Here is a 17,584-nt window from a genome sequence, read left to right as displayed (position 1 = left end):
CCAGTCCCCATCCCCAGTTCATCCATAGTCGGGCCTATTGAGGCCTCCACAGTTGCCTCCACGGAGGCTCGATGTTCCAGGCCATTCTCGCCGGGTGATGGTGCTCCGGCGTCGGGAGAATCATCTCAGCGGTTTGGGAACCCTGGAACGGCCGCTTCCGTACTGGAGGCCGCGGCTTCCGAAGCCGACAAGGCTGCGCCGGATGGAGCTCCACAACTGGTGATCTCGCCGAGAGATCCCACACTCCCGATGAAAAGTCAGCGCCGCCGCCCGCAGCTGGCCGCTCCACAGACCCGCAGCTCCGCGATGTTTTTATTGACGGTCTCAGCTCACTGGAGTTCCAGCGCGGTGACCCGGGTCGGGCATCGCCCGCTCCGCGATAGCGCTCCAGCGCTGTGCCGCTGCCGAAGCCGAGGTTCTGTGCGGTCCCCGACAGGAAACGCCGCTCCAGGCCCGCTGGTAGGCTGCGAGGACGGGTCGATGGTGTAGCCTGGAGAAAAGCTGCCTCTACGACCAGGTAGGGACCCTAGAAAAGCAGTTTCCCCCTTCCCCCCCACCCCCCTCCCCCCACGTATAAAAAAGGCTAGAACTCCAGAACAAAAAACTCAACTAACTAAAAATAAAAAATAAAAAGAGAGAAAAAAACGGACAGCTGCAGGCTGGGCAGCCATACCATACAGGACGGCGCCCCCTATGATGTGTGATGATGTCCTACTTTATTTTCCTTTGTTATTCACCGGTGTGAAAGAATTCCACTGCACCATTTGGAGGCAAGGCTAACCTGTCTTTCATTGGACAAGTGTGCCCAGAATTGTTGAAAAGACAACAGACCTATGATTTTACTTTGAGGAGTGGCCAGAAAACTGCTTGTGATGCTGGAAACATGAGACAGAAAGCAATTATTCTCTGATCCAGCATGCTATAACATCCCAGAAAATCTCCCTTGGCAATGTGTTTATTTGGCAGCCCTGGAATGGAAGAATGTGCTTTGCAGGGAGGCTCTGACCAAGACATAGGCTTCCTCAGAGGAGACTCCACTGTAAATACCGAGAGACCTGGAATGTTTTAAAGCTGAGGAACATGCTGGTGAAGTGAGGTAGTTTTCGGAAAGAGTTTGTGAAAGATTATTCCCTGAACGAGGATGCACATCTGTGGAGGAAAGAGGAATAGAGTGGGATTTATTGGAGACCTCTACCAGGGAACTAGTCCAAACATGGTGGGGCAAATGGCCTCCTCCTGGTACATCATTGGAGGTTGTCCTTAAAGAAGGGTTTGAAGCATGAATTGGAATGGGATCGTAATGCAAAGGTGAACTGCAAGATGAATGATATCTTCTTACCAATTTATATGGAGGAGAGGTTTATGCAAAAGATGCTGATAGGCTTAGAATGTACAACTTCTAAAAACCATTGTACATTTTCGTCATGTTCAGTTCGTTTTTTTCCTGCAATAGTTATATTATCAAGATAAGGGAAAGTATCTTTAAGGTTTTCCTGTTCAACAAGTTTGTCCATCTCTCTCTGAAAAACAGCCACGCCATTAGTTACCCCAAAAGGAACTCTGCAGTAGTGATATCATTTCCCATTTTCTTCAAACGCAGTGTATTTCTTCTCTGATTCCTTCAAAGGAATTTGGTAGTAAGCACTTTTCAAGTCAAAATTAGAGAATATCTTATACTTAGCTAATGTACTGATAATCTCTTCTATACGAGATAATGGATATGCATCAAACTCCGTGAACTGGTTTATAGTTTGAGAGTGATCAATGCAGAGTCTCTTTCTATGTCTCTCCAAGGGGTCCTTAACCACGACAACTTGTGCCCTCCAAGGGGAAGAACTGGGTTCTTTCATCCCTTCTTGTAAAAGATTAGTTACTTCTGTGTTGATAAAGTTTCTGTCATCTTTAATAAAATGTCTTGATTTTGTAGCAATTGGCTTGCACTTGAAATTAGTGAATAATGAATGACATTCAACAAATGCAGCAGAAAAACCACACAATACTGGTGGCTTTGACAATACAAGATCAGGCAGAGTTCCTTCATACATTTGAAGTGATCTGTGCAGTTTCTGGAAATCCTGACCTAGAATTATATCGCTACACAAATTTTTCAAAATACCAAGACACAGATTAATAGCTAGTTTTGTTCAGAATAAAGTCTACTCTACAAGATCCTATAATTTAAGTATTGAGAGTTGTCAGAGCCATCGAGATTTCTCTATTTGAAGGAATTATAGTTAGATTTAGTCGAGTCACAACTTGTTCACATAAAACTTTCTGAACTGCCAGAATCAAGTAGTACATTAAGTGTATGGCCATTAATGGATACCGTTGTAGCTGCATGAGACAAGCTCTGAGGAAATGCAGCTGTAATTGCACATAAAGAAGGCGTACACAAGGCAGCAGTCACACTTTTAGTAGTTGCTTTGGACTTGCATACTCTAGAATAATGCCCCTTCTTGCCACAACTATTACAAGTTGCCTCTCGAGCAGGGCATGTCTCTTATGAATATTACTCCCGCAAAAGTAACAGTTCCTTTTTGAATAAGTATATGCTGCAGCAAGGGAACATTTATCAGTAGAAATTGTTTTAACTTGCTCCATATTAGTACTTGGGTGAGATTATTTTGTAGTAGTTGCAGCAGAATACACATTAGATGAGCCATAAGCATTTTTCTGAGCCTAATGAGTAAGTCTAATGAGTAAGCTTGATTGTAAGCTGACTGTAAATCCAAGGTTTTGTTTTCTAATAGTCTCTGTCGTATTAAAAGCGATGCCAAACCATTGATAAAAGAGTCTCGAATAACTTGCTGTCGATATTGATCAGCTGTAACTGCTTTGAAGGCACAGTCTTTACTAAGTCTTTGAAGTTCTTGTAAAAATTCATCAAGTGACTCACCAGGTTTTTGTTTATGAGTAGCAAGGAGGTGTTGAGCAAGTATCACGTTGGGTGTCTTAACGAAGAGTCTGCTTAGTACATCAATAGCAGAATCATAAGTTGTACATTCCTCTATGTAATCATATACATCAGAAGAGACGGAGCTTACTAATGTCCTGAATTTGTCTGGTGCATTGTCGCCACACTCATCAAAGAAGTTATTTTGTGCACAAAGCCAGTGCTTCCATTCCTTTGCAGCAGTAGGTGAGTTGGGATCCAGATCCAAGCATTGTGGTTTCAATAGCTTCCCCATCCCAATGTCACACTGCTTAACTTCTGAGATTGAGTTGCTTAAATTGTTGTGAGGCAAATGAAACTTTTACGATACTCGTAATTTACTTCAACTTCATTTAAGTTTTAAGCAGCTCATTTTTGTAATACATAACTTCAAAGTGGCTGGAAAATGTCGCTGATTCCACAGGCCTCGCCGGCTGAGAGACCCCGCATATTTGCACACTCTGGAAAGGCCCCGCACATGCGCTCACTTCAGAGGTGATGGCATTCAAGTCTTGCCACTTGCACTCAACTGGCTAATTTAAGAGTACGCAGAGAGGACTCTTGTTCAAAATCATCTCATTCAGCCGCGATATAGAGAGATGTCTTCAGCACCAAACTCAAGAGCAATCCCATTAGAATCTTATGCAAGAGGGTGGCCATTCAACTCTGATTTATGAAGGAGGGGCCCAGCTTCATTTATCTATTTATTTATTTATTTATTTATTTTATTTATTCCGAACAAGTAAAGACATTAAAGACATTAATAGTAACAAAATCGAAATTATCAAACAATTGGACATTACAATCAATATTTACAAGCAATGAAAAGGACAAAAAGCAAATTTCCAATGTCCAACTCTGAGTCTGTACAAGCTCGAAAAGGAGTGAGAAGAAGAATAACTTATTAAATCTCACCCCTTTTCCCCAACACTTCTACCATATTTAAAAATCAATTAATTAATAATAATAATACTACCCCAGGCAATTTCCCATAATACCTACAGACATATATATACATACAACTATTATACACATACAAACTTCATATATGAAGTAACCAAACATAAGTAAACAATTGTAAAGCAATAGATAAACATTAACCCCCACTTGTCAACCATCCCCTCCATCCCGGTACCCCTTGAAAATTATTTTTTTATATATCATTTTAAAATGATTCATGTTTGTACATTGCTTTAATTCCTCATTCAATTTGTTCCACACTCCTACTCCACAAACCGAAATACAAAAGGTTTTTCTAGTCGTATGGACTCTTTGTTTCTTAAAATTAAATATTCCTCTTAAATTGTAACCCCCCACACGCTCGTTAAATAATTTTTGAATGTTTCCATGAAGTAGTTGTGCAGTCTACACATGATTTATTTTGGAGTATCCTAGTAGAATGTCCAAAATGATAACGTCTTGGTCGTGGAGTGGTGATTAGCTCATTTTTATTTGGAGAATAAGTATGTCTGTCGGAAGATGCCAAGGAATCGAGGTTACGTTAAATTGTCACATCAACCCACAATGAGGATCGGTGGCCAAGCTGGCCATCCGTGAGTCACGGCGCCAGACGGTGGAGGGCTCTACCCGAGCCAGCTGCCTGCCCCTTTTCCGGGGTTACGTCCGGGGTGTGGGGAAAGGGACCCCTCACTTAGACAGAATTGTATTTATGGTGGTGGGTTCTGGGGAGAAATATAAACGTCTGGCTTGTTTTATTGTAGTGTAAATATTATTTTTTAATAATTGAATAAATTTTTTAAAATAAAAAAAAAAAAAAAAAAAAATGAGGATTGGTGTGGGGGGACCTCACTTAGACAGAAGCTGGGGAGAAATATAAACGTCAGGGCCTGCCCACAACACGGGTGGATATCAGTAGTTCTGGTCGATGACCTTTTCCTGGATCTGCTTCTCTAACCATTCCCAATTCTGAAGGAAGGTTTAGAGATAGTGATACAGTGCAGCAACAGGCCCTTCAGCCCACCCAGTCCATGTGATCACCCATACACTAGCACCATCTTACATACCATTTCAGTCTGGTTTATAATCACATGTAAACGTGGGCTTTTTCACGCCAGGGACAATTTCTACCAAAGTCAATTAGCTTACAAACCTGTACGTCTTTGGAGTGTGGGAGGAAATTACGGGACCCGGTGAAAACCCACACAGGTCACAGGGAAAACCCATAGTCAGGATCGAACCTAGGACTCTGGCGCTGTAAGGCAACAACTATACCACTGTGCTTCTCCTTAAAGAGTTCAGCCTTTAATAGGTACAACCTGCATTAATATTATGTAGCTACTTCCCTACCACAGTCAAATCAGTAGTTCCAGTCTAACTGATCCCAATTCTGCGGGGAGCTCTTCAACCTGAAGTGTTCATGCTTTCTCTCACCACCAATGATGCTCAACCTCTTGAGTATTGCCAGCATTTTATTTCAGATTTTCAGTATCTGCAGCATTTTGCTTTTCTAGAAATTACTGTTGTGGTGAACTCGCATTACTCTTCTCTGCTGTATGAACAGGGGGTTTAATGTGTTTAAACTCAATGGCTCTGATATAACATGTTTACAGGCTACATTATCAAGAGGGCAGCATGGTGGTGCAGCGTTGGAGTTTCTGCCTTACAGCGCTTACAGAGCCAGAGACCCGGGTTCGATCCCGACAATGGTTTGTACATTCTCCCCATGACCTGCGTGGGTTTTCTCCAAGGCCTTTGGTTTCCTCCCACACTCCAAAGATGTACAGGGTTGTAGGTTAATTAACTTGGTATAAATGTAAATTGTCCCTAGTGTTAATGTGCGGGGATCACTGCTTGATGCAGACTCCGTGGGCCGAAGCGTCTGTTTCCGAGCTGTATCTCTAAATTAAATAACTAAAACTAAAGTAGCCTTTGCTCCAAACCCCTAGCCTTTCCCTAGACTGGGGTGAATCTGCATTCCACCCCAGACCAGGGGAAGTAATGTGTAGGAAGGAACTGCAGATGCTGGATTAAACTGAAGATAGTCACAAAAAGCTGTAGTAACTCAGCAGGACAGGCAGCATCTCTGGAGAGAAGGAATGGGTCTGAAGAAGGGTCTCAACCCAAAATATCATCCATTCCTTTCCTCCAGAGATGCTGCCTGTCCTGCTGAGTTACTCCAGCTTTTTGTGTCAATCCAGGGGAGGTAATGGTGAACTTGCCGAATCTGTGCTCCCACAGATGCCCCAATGAAGGCGGCAGAGATAAGAGAGTTTGTGTTGTGGTCCCAACTCTAACCTGCCCCCCCCCCCCTGCCTGGACCGTGGGATCAGTGGGTTTACTGTAGGCAGCCCCACACCTGGCCTGGCGACACACTGGCTAAAGCCAACGCTCATCCTCTCACTGGGACACACTGCCTGACCAGATCAATAGCTTTTGATTCCTGCATCCCAGCAAGAATGTGTGCCTTCAGGAGAGAAGAAAAAACTGGGAACAGATTTGAGAGGAAAATGATTTCCATCTGCCTTTATTTAACAGGCAGCTTTGTTAGTAAACGACATGAGTTTATAACACGAGTGGCAGATGCTTGGCCAGGTTTGAAAGGGATCTGTTTATCATCCAATCAAAACTGCAGCGTCGGAGCTGGTCAATAATTGCTTAATTGATTGCAGTTTCTGACTTGAATCCCTGCCACACTCCACTTACTCCCTTTGCAGCTGTGCTAGTCTGATGTAGAAATGCTACTGACTTCTATATTGTTCTGGAATTATCTGGAGTGGCAGAGAGAGAGCGGGGAGTGAAAGGCCTGGATAGAATAGATGTGGAGAGGATGTTTCCACTAGTGAGAGAGTCTAGGACCAGAGGCCTTAGCCTCATAATAAAAGGATGTACTTTTAGAAAGGAGATAAGGAGGAATTTATTTAGTCAGATGGTGGTGAATCTGTAGAATTCATCGCCACAGATGGCAGTGGAGGTCATGTCAATGGATACTTTTATCAATCAATCAACGGAGATTGACAGATTCTTGATTAGTACACGTATAAGGGGTTATGGGGAGAAAACAGGAGAATGAGGTTGAGAGGGAAAGATAGATCAGCCATGATTGAATGGTTTAGTAGACTTGATGTGCCCAATGGCCTAGTTCTGCTCCTATACCTTAGGAACCTATGAAGAGCACAAGGGGAAGCCCTAGTAGCCACAATGTATTTCACCATCTGGTTAAGGTCTTGACTTCTCCTCAAACATAACCTACTTCCCCATACCATCCCCTTACCATCAATCAGGTCCTTATGAAGTTCACTCACCATTGTAATGTAGGAAACATGGCAGCCAAATTTATGTATATATTCTTGGTGGCGGCGCCTAACGGCAGCGGCTCGACTACAGTCGTCCGTCTTTTTTTTTTGTCTTGTTAAATGTATGATTTGAACTTAGTTTTTTTTTAGCTATGTATATGTGGGAGGTGGAGGGGGGGAAACCTTTAGTCTCTTCCCTGTACGGGGACCCAACATTTTCCCTGTCGGGTCTCTGGTGTCGTTGGGCCTAACATCGTGGAGCCGGCGGTGGCCTCCAGCCAGGACCAACCTGAGGTCTCCAGTCACAGAGCCTGCGGAACTGACATCGCGGAGCTGGCCATCTTCGGAGCGGGGAGAGCTGTGGTGGCGCTCGGCTGCGACCCGACTTTGGAGCTTCGGAAGCTCCGGCTGCAGTCCTGGTGGACAGGAATATTGGGAGCTCCAGGTCCCTGGTGGGAGACGGCTTTTCGGAGCTCCCGCAACGGCAGCTTCTCCCGCGGGAATCGCGGGGTTGAAAAGACACGGAGCGAGGCCTAACATCGCCCGGTGCGGGTTAGTGGCCACGGGACTTACCATCGTCCGCCGGGGGGTTTAACATTGGAGCCCCAGTTCACCTCGACGCTGCAGTTGGACTGCTGGACTGCGGATTGGTCTGCTTGAACCGTGGGGTTTAAAGGACACGGAGCTGGGGGCCTAACATCGCCCGGTGCGGGTTAGTGGCCACGGGACTTACCATCGTCCACCGGGGGCTTTAACATCGGAGCCCCAGTTCGCCTAGACACTGCAGTTGGACCGCGGGTGAAGAATAAAGGGAAGAGATTAGCGGATTAGTGTGCAGGGATCGCTTTTCGCCATGGACTCGATGGGCCTATGGGCATGTTTCCTCACTGTATCTCTAAACTAAACTAAACTAAATCCAGCTCCATAGGGCTTCGGTTTGGCCACATTTGGAGAATTGCGTGCAGTTCTGGTTATCCCATCACAGGAAGGAAGAATAGGGAGGCGTTGGAAAGGATGAATAGGCAGTTTCAAGACTGATGCCTGGATTAGTGGGTATGAACTACAGCGGGAAGTTGGATGTACTTGGATTATTTTCTCTGCGATGCCAGAGGTTGAGGGGAAATGTGATAGAAGTATATCTAATTATTAGAGGCATATATTGGGGAGGTAGTCAGAACATTTTCCCCGGGTGGAAATATCAATTACTAGAGGGCATACAGTAGCTTTAAAGTGAGAAATGAAGAGTTTAAAGAAGAGATGCAGGACACGTTTTTATGCAGAGGGAGCTGAGTGCCAGGAACGCACTGCCATGGATGGTGATAGTGGCAGAAATGATAGTGGTATTTAAGAGACTTTAGTATAGGTATAGTCCATGTGCAGGGAATGGAGGAATATGGATTATATGCAGGCAGATAGGAGTTGGTTTTGGCATCTTGTTAGGCATAAACATTATGAGCCATAGGGCCTATTCCTGTACTGTTTATTCTATGTTCAGACTTACCTGTAGGTAACCAGGACAATATTCATCAAGACCAAGTCCAAGATTAGCTTGGTATACTGTGCAAATGGTAATTTGATGTATGAGATTAACCTGATGGACCATGTTCATCTTCAGATATCTGATGTTGCTTTTTAATGTTCTAGGCATCAAGACATGCTCGATTGGGAATGGAGGCTGTGATCATGATTGTGTTCAGTTGTCGATAGCACACTACCAGTGTCGGTGTCGACACAACTACCAGCTCCAGGAGGATGGCAAGCACTGCGAGTGTAAGTAGCAGACCACCCATGGACTGGTGATGGGACGGAGAGGACCACCCATCACATGTTCATAAGTTGCAGGAACAGAATTAGGCCATTCGGCCCATCAAGTCTACTCAGCTATTCAATCATGGCTGATCATTCTTTCCCTCTCAACCACATTCCCCTGCCTTCGCCCCATAACCCCTGACACCCTTACCAATCAAGAATCTGTCAATCTCCATCTTAAAAATATCCATTGACTTAGCTTCCACAGCCGTCTGTGGCAATGAATTCCAGATTCACCACCCTCTGACTAAAGAAATTCCTCCTCATCTCCTTTCTAAAAGTATGTCCTTTTTTACTGAGGCTGTGGCCTCTTGTCCTAGACTCCCCCACTAGTGGAAACATCCTCTCCATATCCAGTCTATCCAGGCCTTTCACTATTCGGTAAGTTTCAATGAGGTCCCACCTCATCCTTCTAAACTATAGTGACTATGGGCCCAGTGCCGTCAAATGCTCATCGTATGTTAACCCAATCATCCCTGGCATAATTCTTGGAAAGCTCCTCTGGACTCTGTCCAAGCCAGCACATCCCTCTGTACAAGCAGCCATGTCAAATCTCGTGAGGAGACCCTGCTGAATTTCTCCATGTAGACAATCCAATCGTGTTGCCTTCAAAGAGATTTGTAAAATTCCAATACTAATGGCAAGGTGTCGAAATGTTTTTCGCATCAACGGCAATTTATGGGTCACCCTTTGTGAAGTTTGGGAAACGTGAATTCCAAGCAATGCCTTGTTAGATTAGCCTGTGCAATGCCAAGCTGAAGGTGACCATTGGTTTCAGGAGAACATTTCCAACAGATGTATTGCAAGCTCCCTCTGTTTACTGGGATACAGGGCAGAAACAGGCCCATTGAGACCACTCCGACCAGCGATCACCCCGTACACTAGTACTATCCTACACACCAGGGACAATTTAAAATCTTACCGGCTAATTAACCTACAAATCTGAACGTCTTTGGAGGAAACTGGAGCACCCAAAGAATGCACACGCAGGTCACTGGGAGAACGTACAAACTCTGTATAGGTAGCGCCCGTAGTCAGGATCAAACCCGGGTCTCTGGCGCAGTAAGGTAACATCTCTATCTCATCTGTAAGGTAACATTCTTGTCATAGAGGGAGTACAGAGAAGGTTCACCAGACTGATTCCTGGGATGTCAGGACTTTCATATGAAGAAAGACTGGATAGACGCGACTTGTTAGAATTTAGAACATTGAGGGTGGATCTTATAAAAACTTACACAATTCTTAAGGGGTTGGACAGGCTAGATGCAAGAAGATTGTTCCCGATGTTGGGGAAGTCCAGAACAAGGGGTCTCAGTTTAAGGATAAGGGGAAAATCTTTTAGGATCGAGATGAGAAAAACATTTTTCACACAGAGAGTGGTGAACCTCTGGAATTCTCTGCCACAGAAGGTAGTTGAGGCCAGTTACATAGAAACATAGAAACATAGAAATTAGGTGCAGGAGTAGGCCATTCGGCCCTTCGAGCCTGCACCGCCATTCAATATGATCATGGCTGATCATCCAACTCAGTATCCCGTACCTGCCTTCTCTCCATACCCCCTGATCCCCTTAGCCACAAGGGCCACATCTAACTCCCTCTTAAATATAGCCAATGAACTGGCCTCAACTACCCTCTGTGGCAGAGAGTTCCAGAGATTCACCACTCTCTGTGTGAAAAAAGTTCTTCTCATCTCGGTTTTAAAGGATTTCCCCCTTATCCTTAAGCTGTGACCCCTTGTCCTGGACTTCCCTAACATCAGGAACAATCTTCCTGCATCTAGCCTGTCCAACCCCTTAAGAATTTTGTAAGTTGCTATAAGATCCCCTCTCAATCTCCTAAATTCTAGAGAGTATAAACCAAGTCCATCCAGTCTTTCTTCATAAGACAGTCCTGACATCCCAGGAATCAGTCTGGTGAACCGTCTCTGCACTCCCTCTATGGCAATAATGTCCTTCCTCAGATTTGGAGACCAAAACTGTACGCAATACTCCAGGTGTGGTCTCACCAAGACCCTGTACAACTGCAGTAGAACCTCCCTGCTCCTATACTCAAATCCTTTTGCAATGAAAGCTAACATACCATTCGATTTCTTTACTGTCTGCTGCACCTGCATGCCTACCTTCAATGACTGGTGTACCATGACACCCGGGTCTCGCTGCATCTCCCCCTTTTCCAATCGGCCACCATTTAGTTCATTGAGTATATTTAAGAGGGAGTTAGATGTGGCTCTTGTGGCTAAAGGGTTCAGGGGGTATGGAGAGAAGGCAGGTACGGGATACTGAGTTGGATTATCAGCCATGATCATATTGAATGGCGGTGCAGGCTCGAAGGGCTGAATGGCCTACTCCTGCACCTATTTTTTATGTTTCTATGTTTCTACCACTGCGTCACTGTGCTGTCCCCAAGATCTCTGCATGTTACACAGCAGCTGCACTTTGTGCAGTCAGCATTTAAAGGGACTTATCGCAATCGAAGCAACACTCGTCCAGTTACAAGGGGGGGTTGCTGCCGAATAATAGGATGCTAGGGTTTTGGAGGTGGGAGAGTGCCCCCAGAGGGTTGGGAAGACCTGCACAGGCTGCCTGCCCACAGGAGACATTTTCTTTAAGCCATGTGGGCCAAGGGTACTTCCAGGGGAAAAGCCCGGCACTTCTGACAGAATGTTACATGAGATGCCAGCGTAGTCAATACATGCCTCCATTTTGAGAAACCCTCGAAAGCAGGCACACGTCTGCTGCTGGGGATGAAAACACGAAGACACATTCTCCATGAGCACAGTGTTTGGGGAACCTTCGTATTGCTGCAGTGAGTGATAAATTGCGATATGGCAGAGGGTGGGGTGAAGACGAGGGGTGGAGACAAGAGGGGTGATGGTGACCAGAGGGTGGGGTGGGTAGAGTGTGGGGTGGGTAGAGGGTGGGGTGGGGGGGTGGTGGGGTGGGGTGGGTAGAATGTGGGGTGGGTAGGGGTGGGGTGGGTAGAGGGTGGGGTGAAGATGAGGAGGGGAGACAAGAGGGGTGATGGTGACCAGAGGGTGGGGTGGGTAGAGGGTGGGGTGGGTAGAGGGTTGGGTGGGTAGAGGGTGGGGTGGGTAGAGGGTGGGGTGGGTAGAGGGTGGGGTGGGTAGAGGGTGGGGTGAAGATGAGGAGTGGAGGCAAGAGGGGTGATGGTGACCAGAGGGTGGGGTGATGAGGAGTTCACTGATGGAAGGGCATGCTAAAGTCTGAGATTTGTACACTTGTCTCTGCAGTGAAGGATCCATGCGCTGATAAGAATGGGGGCTGTATGCACAAGTGCCAGAATCACCATGGAGTGGCTCGGTGTGAGTGTCACCCAGGGTACGGACTGGCCAGTGACATCAAGGGATGTGAAGGTAAACACCTTAAAGTGTCTAAGAAAGTAGAGGTGCTGATGGGCCCTAATTATGATGGCATCAATGTGCTGGGTACAGGACAGATATGAGATATGCACGCCCAGAAACCTGAAGCTCTCCTCAACCGAGCCCTTCATGGATTCTCAGCTTTCCCCTTAGCTTCATGTGTGGGGTTTCCATGGCAACCCACACCATAACCTTCCACCAGAACCCGCACCATAACCTTCCACCAGACCCCTGCATACAGTGTTGCTCTGGGCACATAATAAAATGCTGCTTGAAATTATGGATCAGAGAACATTTGGAGAGTGGCCGAGCTGTACTATCTCTGAATGTTCCAGGCCCAGATTTGTGCAAATTAAAGGCTTCTCGTCTTCTTGAAGAATTCTGCGTGTCTGTGTCATCTTATCTTTAATTTGAGTCTGGTAAACCACGATAAATTGGCGCAGCGAGCAGGGTCGGTAAGAGACCGTTAATTAAAATACAAGTAGCCCATGGCCTTCCCAGCCCCTAATGTGGCTCTTAAGGACAACAGGACAAAGGTGGCCATCTAAAAACTATGCGGTTATCCGCTTCATTTGGACTAATAACCTGTTGTTCATGATAAGCCATTGGGGACACAGAAGTGCCTAGGTAGTTAGAAGGTCTCTCCCACCCAAGAATCTGGCACTAAATTGTTCTAAAAAGGAGGACCGGGCGGATTGTCCAAGAGGGCCGCGCTGTGTGTGGTGAGTAATAATAGTTGTGATAAGAAAGTAATGTGATAGTATTAAGAGTTTATTAAGACCTCGTGGTTACCACCCTGAGAAATCAGGGGTTTGCACGGGTGTGGCAGGTATTGTGTGGACAATGCCTTGGGTGACCAGGGGTCATCCGGGCAACGTACAAATTTGGGGTAGGTGTGTGGCAGAAGGTGTACACACTGATAGAATATTGTAAAATAGCAGAAAGTAGAATAGCAATAATAATAGTGTATGGTTTAAGGACTGAGTGCCTTAACTGTTTGTTAAGATAAGCTTTCAGCATTCTTTAAGCTGAGAGATCAGAAAATAAATGTGTTTCCTTTGTCTGGAAATTAATGGGAGTGGTGTGTGGTTAGATGTTGAGTGACTAGGATTTTGATTGGTTGTGATCTTAGTGGGGTGTGGTTAGAATTTGAGTGACGGTGAGTCTGACTGGTCACGATCTGGATCAATGTCCAATCACAACATCACATGTCCAGGCATCTGAATCATCCCACCGTAATGAGAGAGCAGTTCTGAACTGCTATATATCTCTTTGATGACCCTCAGACTATCCTTGATCAGACCTTGTTTAAGAGGGAACTGCAGATGCTGGAGAATCGAAGGTTACACAGGAGTCTACACCCCGGGGGCATGAACATCGAATTCTCCCAATTTTGTTAGTCCCTGCTGTCTCCTCCCCTTCCTCAGCTCCCCTGCTGTCTCCTCCCATCCCCCAGCCTTCTGGCTACTCCTCCTTTTCCCTTTCCTGTCCCCACCCACCCCCGCCCCCGATCAGTCTGAAGAAGGGTTTCGGCCCGAAACGTTGCCTATTTCCTTCGCTCCATAGATGCTGCTGCACCCGCTGAGTTTCTCCAGCTTTTTTGTGTAACCCTTGATCAGACCTTGCTGGCTTTACCTTGCACTAATCATGTATCTATACACTGTAAATGGCCCGATTGTAATCGCGTATTGTCTTTCCGCTGACTGGATAGCATGCAAGAAAAGCTTTTCACTGTACCTCAGTACATATGACAATAAACTCAACTGAACTGAACATGAAAAGGAGATTTAATGAAAGCAAGTTCATAACAACACCATCAGCCCAGTGTATAGACCCAGTAACCATCATTGCTGGCCCTAGACCATGGAACTCTATGCCCATAGACAGTGGGAGCATGTTGCAGTTCAAGAAGGCAGCTCAAGGCACCACCTTGAATGCAACCAGCCTTAACGAAGTTGGAGCAAAAACTGAGAGAACCCACTGCTTTATTGGACAGATTGTACTTTCACATTTTTTAATATTTGCTTTGTGAACTCACAGAAAGATCCAAAGAGTTTTTCTTAAGTTGGATCTGAAGGACCTTACATCCACCACACCAGTCGTGGTGTGTAGGAAAGAACTGCAAATGCTAGTTTATACTGAAGATAGACACAAAAAGCTGGAGTAACTCAGCGGGACAGGCAACATCTCTGGAGAGAAGGAATAGGTGACGTTTCAGGTCGAGACCTTTCTTCAGACTGGTTAGGGATAAGAGTGACGAGAGATATAGACGATGATGTGGAGAGATAAAGAACAATGAATGAAAGATTTGCAAAAAAGTAACAGTGACAAAGGAAACAGGCCATTGTTAGCTGTTTATAAGGTGAAAACGAGATGCGAATTGGGTGGGGGAGTGATAGATGGAGAGGGAATGCTGGGGCAACCTGAAGTGAGAGAAATAATGGGCTGTAAGCTGCTCAAGTGAAATATGAGATGCTGTTCCTCCAATTTGCGTTTAGCCTCACTGTTAATGGAGGAGACCTAGGACAGAAAGGTCTGTGTAGGAATGGGAAGGTGAATTAAAGTGTCTGGCAACTAGTAGAGCAGGTTGGTTCATGCAGGCTGAGCGATGGTGTTCAGCGAAAAGATCGCCCAGTCTACGTTTGGCCTCGCCAATGTATAAGAGTCCACATCTTGAACAACGGATAAAGTAGATGAGGTTGGGGGAGGATAGCATCTCTGGAGAAAAGGAATAGGTGACATTTCATGTCGAGACCTTTCTTCAAACTGTATTTTAGTGTCTGAAGAAGGGTCTTGTCCTGAAACATCACCTATTCCTTCTCTCCAGAGGTGCTGTGACCCGTGGAGTTCCTCCAGCTTTTTGTGGCTATGCCAGTAGTGGTCATTGCCTGTACAGACACTCATCAATATTCTACGACTCTGGATTTTTGGCAGTGTGGATAGTGCACGTATCATTGACCCTGTGTTGCAGGGACAATCTCTACAATGGTTGCATTTCCAAAAATACTATTTACTTCATAAAAATGTGTCAACGTATTTTGCAGAAGTCTTACCATGAGCAATATAAGGGGAAAATAGTGTGGGAAGGAAGTGTAGGTGCTGGATATACACTGAGGATAGACATAACATGCTGGAGTAACTGTGGGGTCAGGCAGCATCTCAGTAGAGGAGGAATGGGTGACGCTTCTGGTCTGTTTGAGGAAGGGTCTCGACCTGAAACGTCACGCATTCCTTCACTCCAGCATTTTGTATCTATCTTTAAGGGGAAAATACACAGACCCCAAATTTTAGTTAAAGAGGCAGATGCCTTAAAGGAGGAGAAAGCTGAGAAAAATGTTTGGATAAATAAATGAGGGAGTAAAGGAAACTGGAGTGGTCGTGGAGGTCAGAATTACAGTGTTGACACCTCATGATGATGGACAAAACCAGGGAAGAACTTGGAAGCCAGAGGAAATGTTGACATCAGCATGTTGCTGGAACGGAGACCAGAATATCTCAGCAGGTAGAGACGATGAATGAACCATTGCTATGTCACTGACAACCACCACCTTCTCCCTCTTCTCTTTGTCTCTGCGTTTCACAGATATGGATGAGTGCGTGTTTGGGATCGCTGATTGTTCACACGGATGCATCAACACACGTGGGTCTTTCTCCTGCGTTTGCAATGCAGGCTATGAGCTGGGTGCTGATGGCAAGCGGTGTTACCGTAAGTTAACCCCTTCATATCTTCTCACCAGAGCAGCTCCAAGGAAGTATTGGAATCTAGATAGACACGAAATGCTGGAGTAACTCAGTGGGGCCGGCAGCAACTGTGGAGAGAAGGAATGGATGACGTTTCGGGTCGAGACCCTTCTCAGCCTGAGAGCCAGAGGGAAAGGGAAACGAGAGATATAGACGGATGTAGAGAGATATAGAACAAACAAATGAATGATATGCAAAAAAGTAACGATGATAAAGAAAACAGGCCATTGTTAGCTGTTAGCTGGGTGAGAACGGGAACCTGGTGCAACTTGGGTGGGGGAGGGATGGAGAAAGAGGAATACAGAGGTTACTTGAAGTTAGAGAAATCAATATTCATACCACTGGGTTGTAAGATGGCCGAGTGAAATACCAGATGCTGCCCCTTCAATCTAGGACTCTGGGCTCATTATAGCAAGCTCGTAGCAGGCTCTCGAAATCGCTAGTGAGCTCCATTCATCACCTTCCAACCTCTGTCTACACCTCCCACACCTGGCTCAATCTGCCCTCAACTCCCTCCTCCCCTAGTTCCACTGAAGTCCTGCCTCATTCCTCTACCTCACCTGTCCACACTGGTTGCCCCTCCCTGATTCACAATCCCAAAACGTCCACCGTCTTCTGCCTGACTCATAGAAACATAGAGAATAGGTGCAGGAGGAGGCCATTCGGCCCTTCGAACCAGCACCGCCATTCATTGTGATCATGGCTGATCATCCCCAATCAATAACCCATGCCTGCCTTCTCCCCATATCCCTTGAATCCACAAGCCCCTAGAGCTCTATCTAACTCTCTCTTAAATCCATCCAGCGATTTGGCGTCCACTGCCCTCTGTGGCAGGGAATTCCACAAATTCACAACTCTCTGGGTGAAAAAGTTTTTTCTCATCTCAGTCTTAAATGGCCTCCCCTTTATTCTAAGATTGTGGCCCCTGGTTCTGGACTCAGCCAACATTGGGAACATTTTTTCTGCATCTAGCTTGTCCAGTCCTTTTATAATTTTATATGTTTCTATAAGATCCCCCCTCATTCTTCTAAACTCCAGTGAATACAAGCCTAGTCCTTTCATGGCCTCAATCACAAGGATGTCATTCCTCAAATTAGGAAACCAAAACTGTACACAATACTCTAGATGTGGTCTCACCAAAGCCCTATACAACTGGAGAAGAACCTCTTTACTCCTATACTGAAATACTCTTGTTATGAAGGCCAACATTCCATTAGCTTTCTTCACTGCCTGCTGTACCTGCACGCCAACTTTCAGTGACTGGTGTTCAAGGTCTCTCTGCACCTCCCCCTTACCTAACCTAACCCCATTGAGATAATAATCTGCCCCCTTGTTTTTGCCACCTCACATTTATCTATATTAAACTGCACCTGCCACACATCTGCCCACTCTGCCTGTCCAGGTTTCTTTCAGTTCCTCTACCCCCTTAGATCCTCTATCCTCCAGTACTTCTGGGAGATTGTTTGTGTC

General features: G+C 45.6%; 1 protein-coding gene across 2 annotated transcripts in view; it reads left to right on the top strand.

Moving 5' to 3' along the window:
- The window catches only part of LOC129711769 (multiple epidermal growth factor-like domains protein 6), a 552,574-nt gene that overhangs the window by 400,071 nt on the left and 134,919 nt on the right, over nucleotides 1–17,584 (top strand). For both annotated transcript variants that reach the window (XM_055659700.1, XM_055659701.1), the window contains 3 exons: nucleotides 8,830–8,955; nucleotides 12,245–12,367; nucleotides 15,957–16,079. In XM_055659700.1, the coding sequence (XP_055515675.1) occupies nucleotides 8,830–8,955; nucleotides 12,245–12,367; nucleotides 15,957–16,079 (372 nt within the window). The remainder of the gene's footprint in view (nucleotides 1–8,829; nucleotides 8,956–12,244; nucleotides 12,368–15,956; nucleotides 16,080–17,584) is intronic.

This window comes from Leucoraja erinacea, chromosome 30 (genome assembly GCF_028641065.1).
Source record: "Leucoraja erinacea ecotype New England chromosome 30, Leri_hhj_1, whole genome shotgun sequence".
In the NCBI taxonomy this organism is placed as follows: domain Eukaryota; kingdom Metazoa; phylum Chordata; class Chondrichthyes; order Rajiformes; family Rajidae; genus Leucoraja; species Leucoraja erinaceus.
Note: the sequence above shows the minus strand (reverse complement) of the source record. Positions and strands in the feature narration are given on the sequence as shown.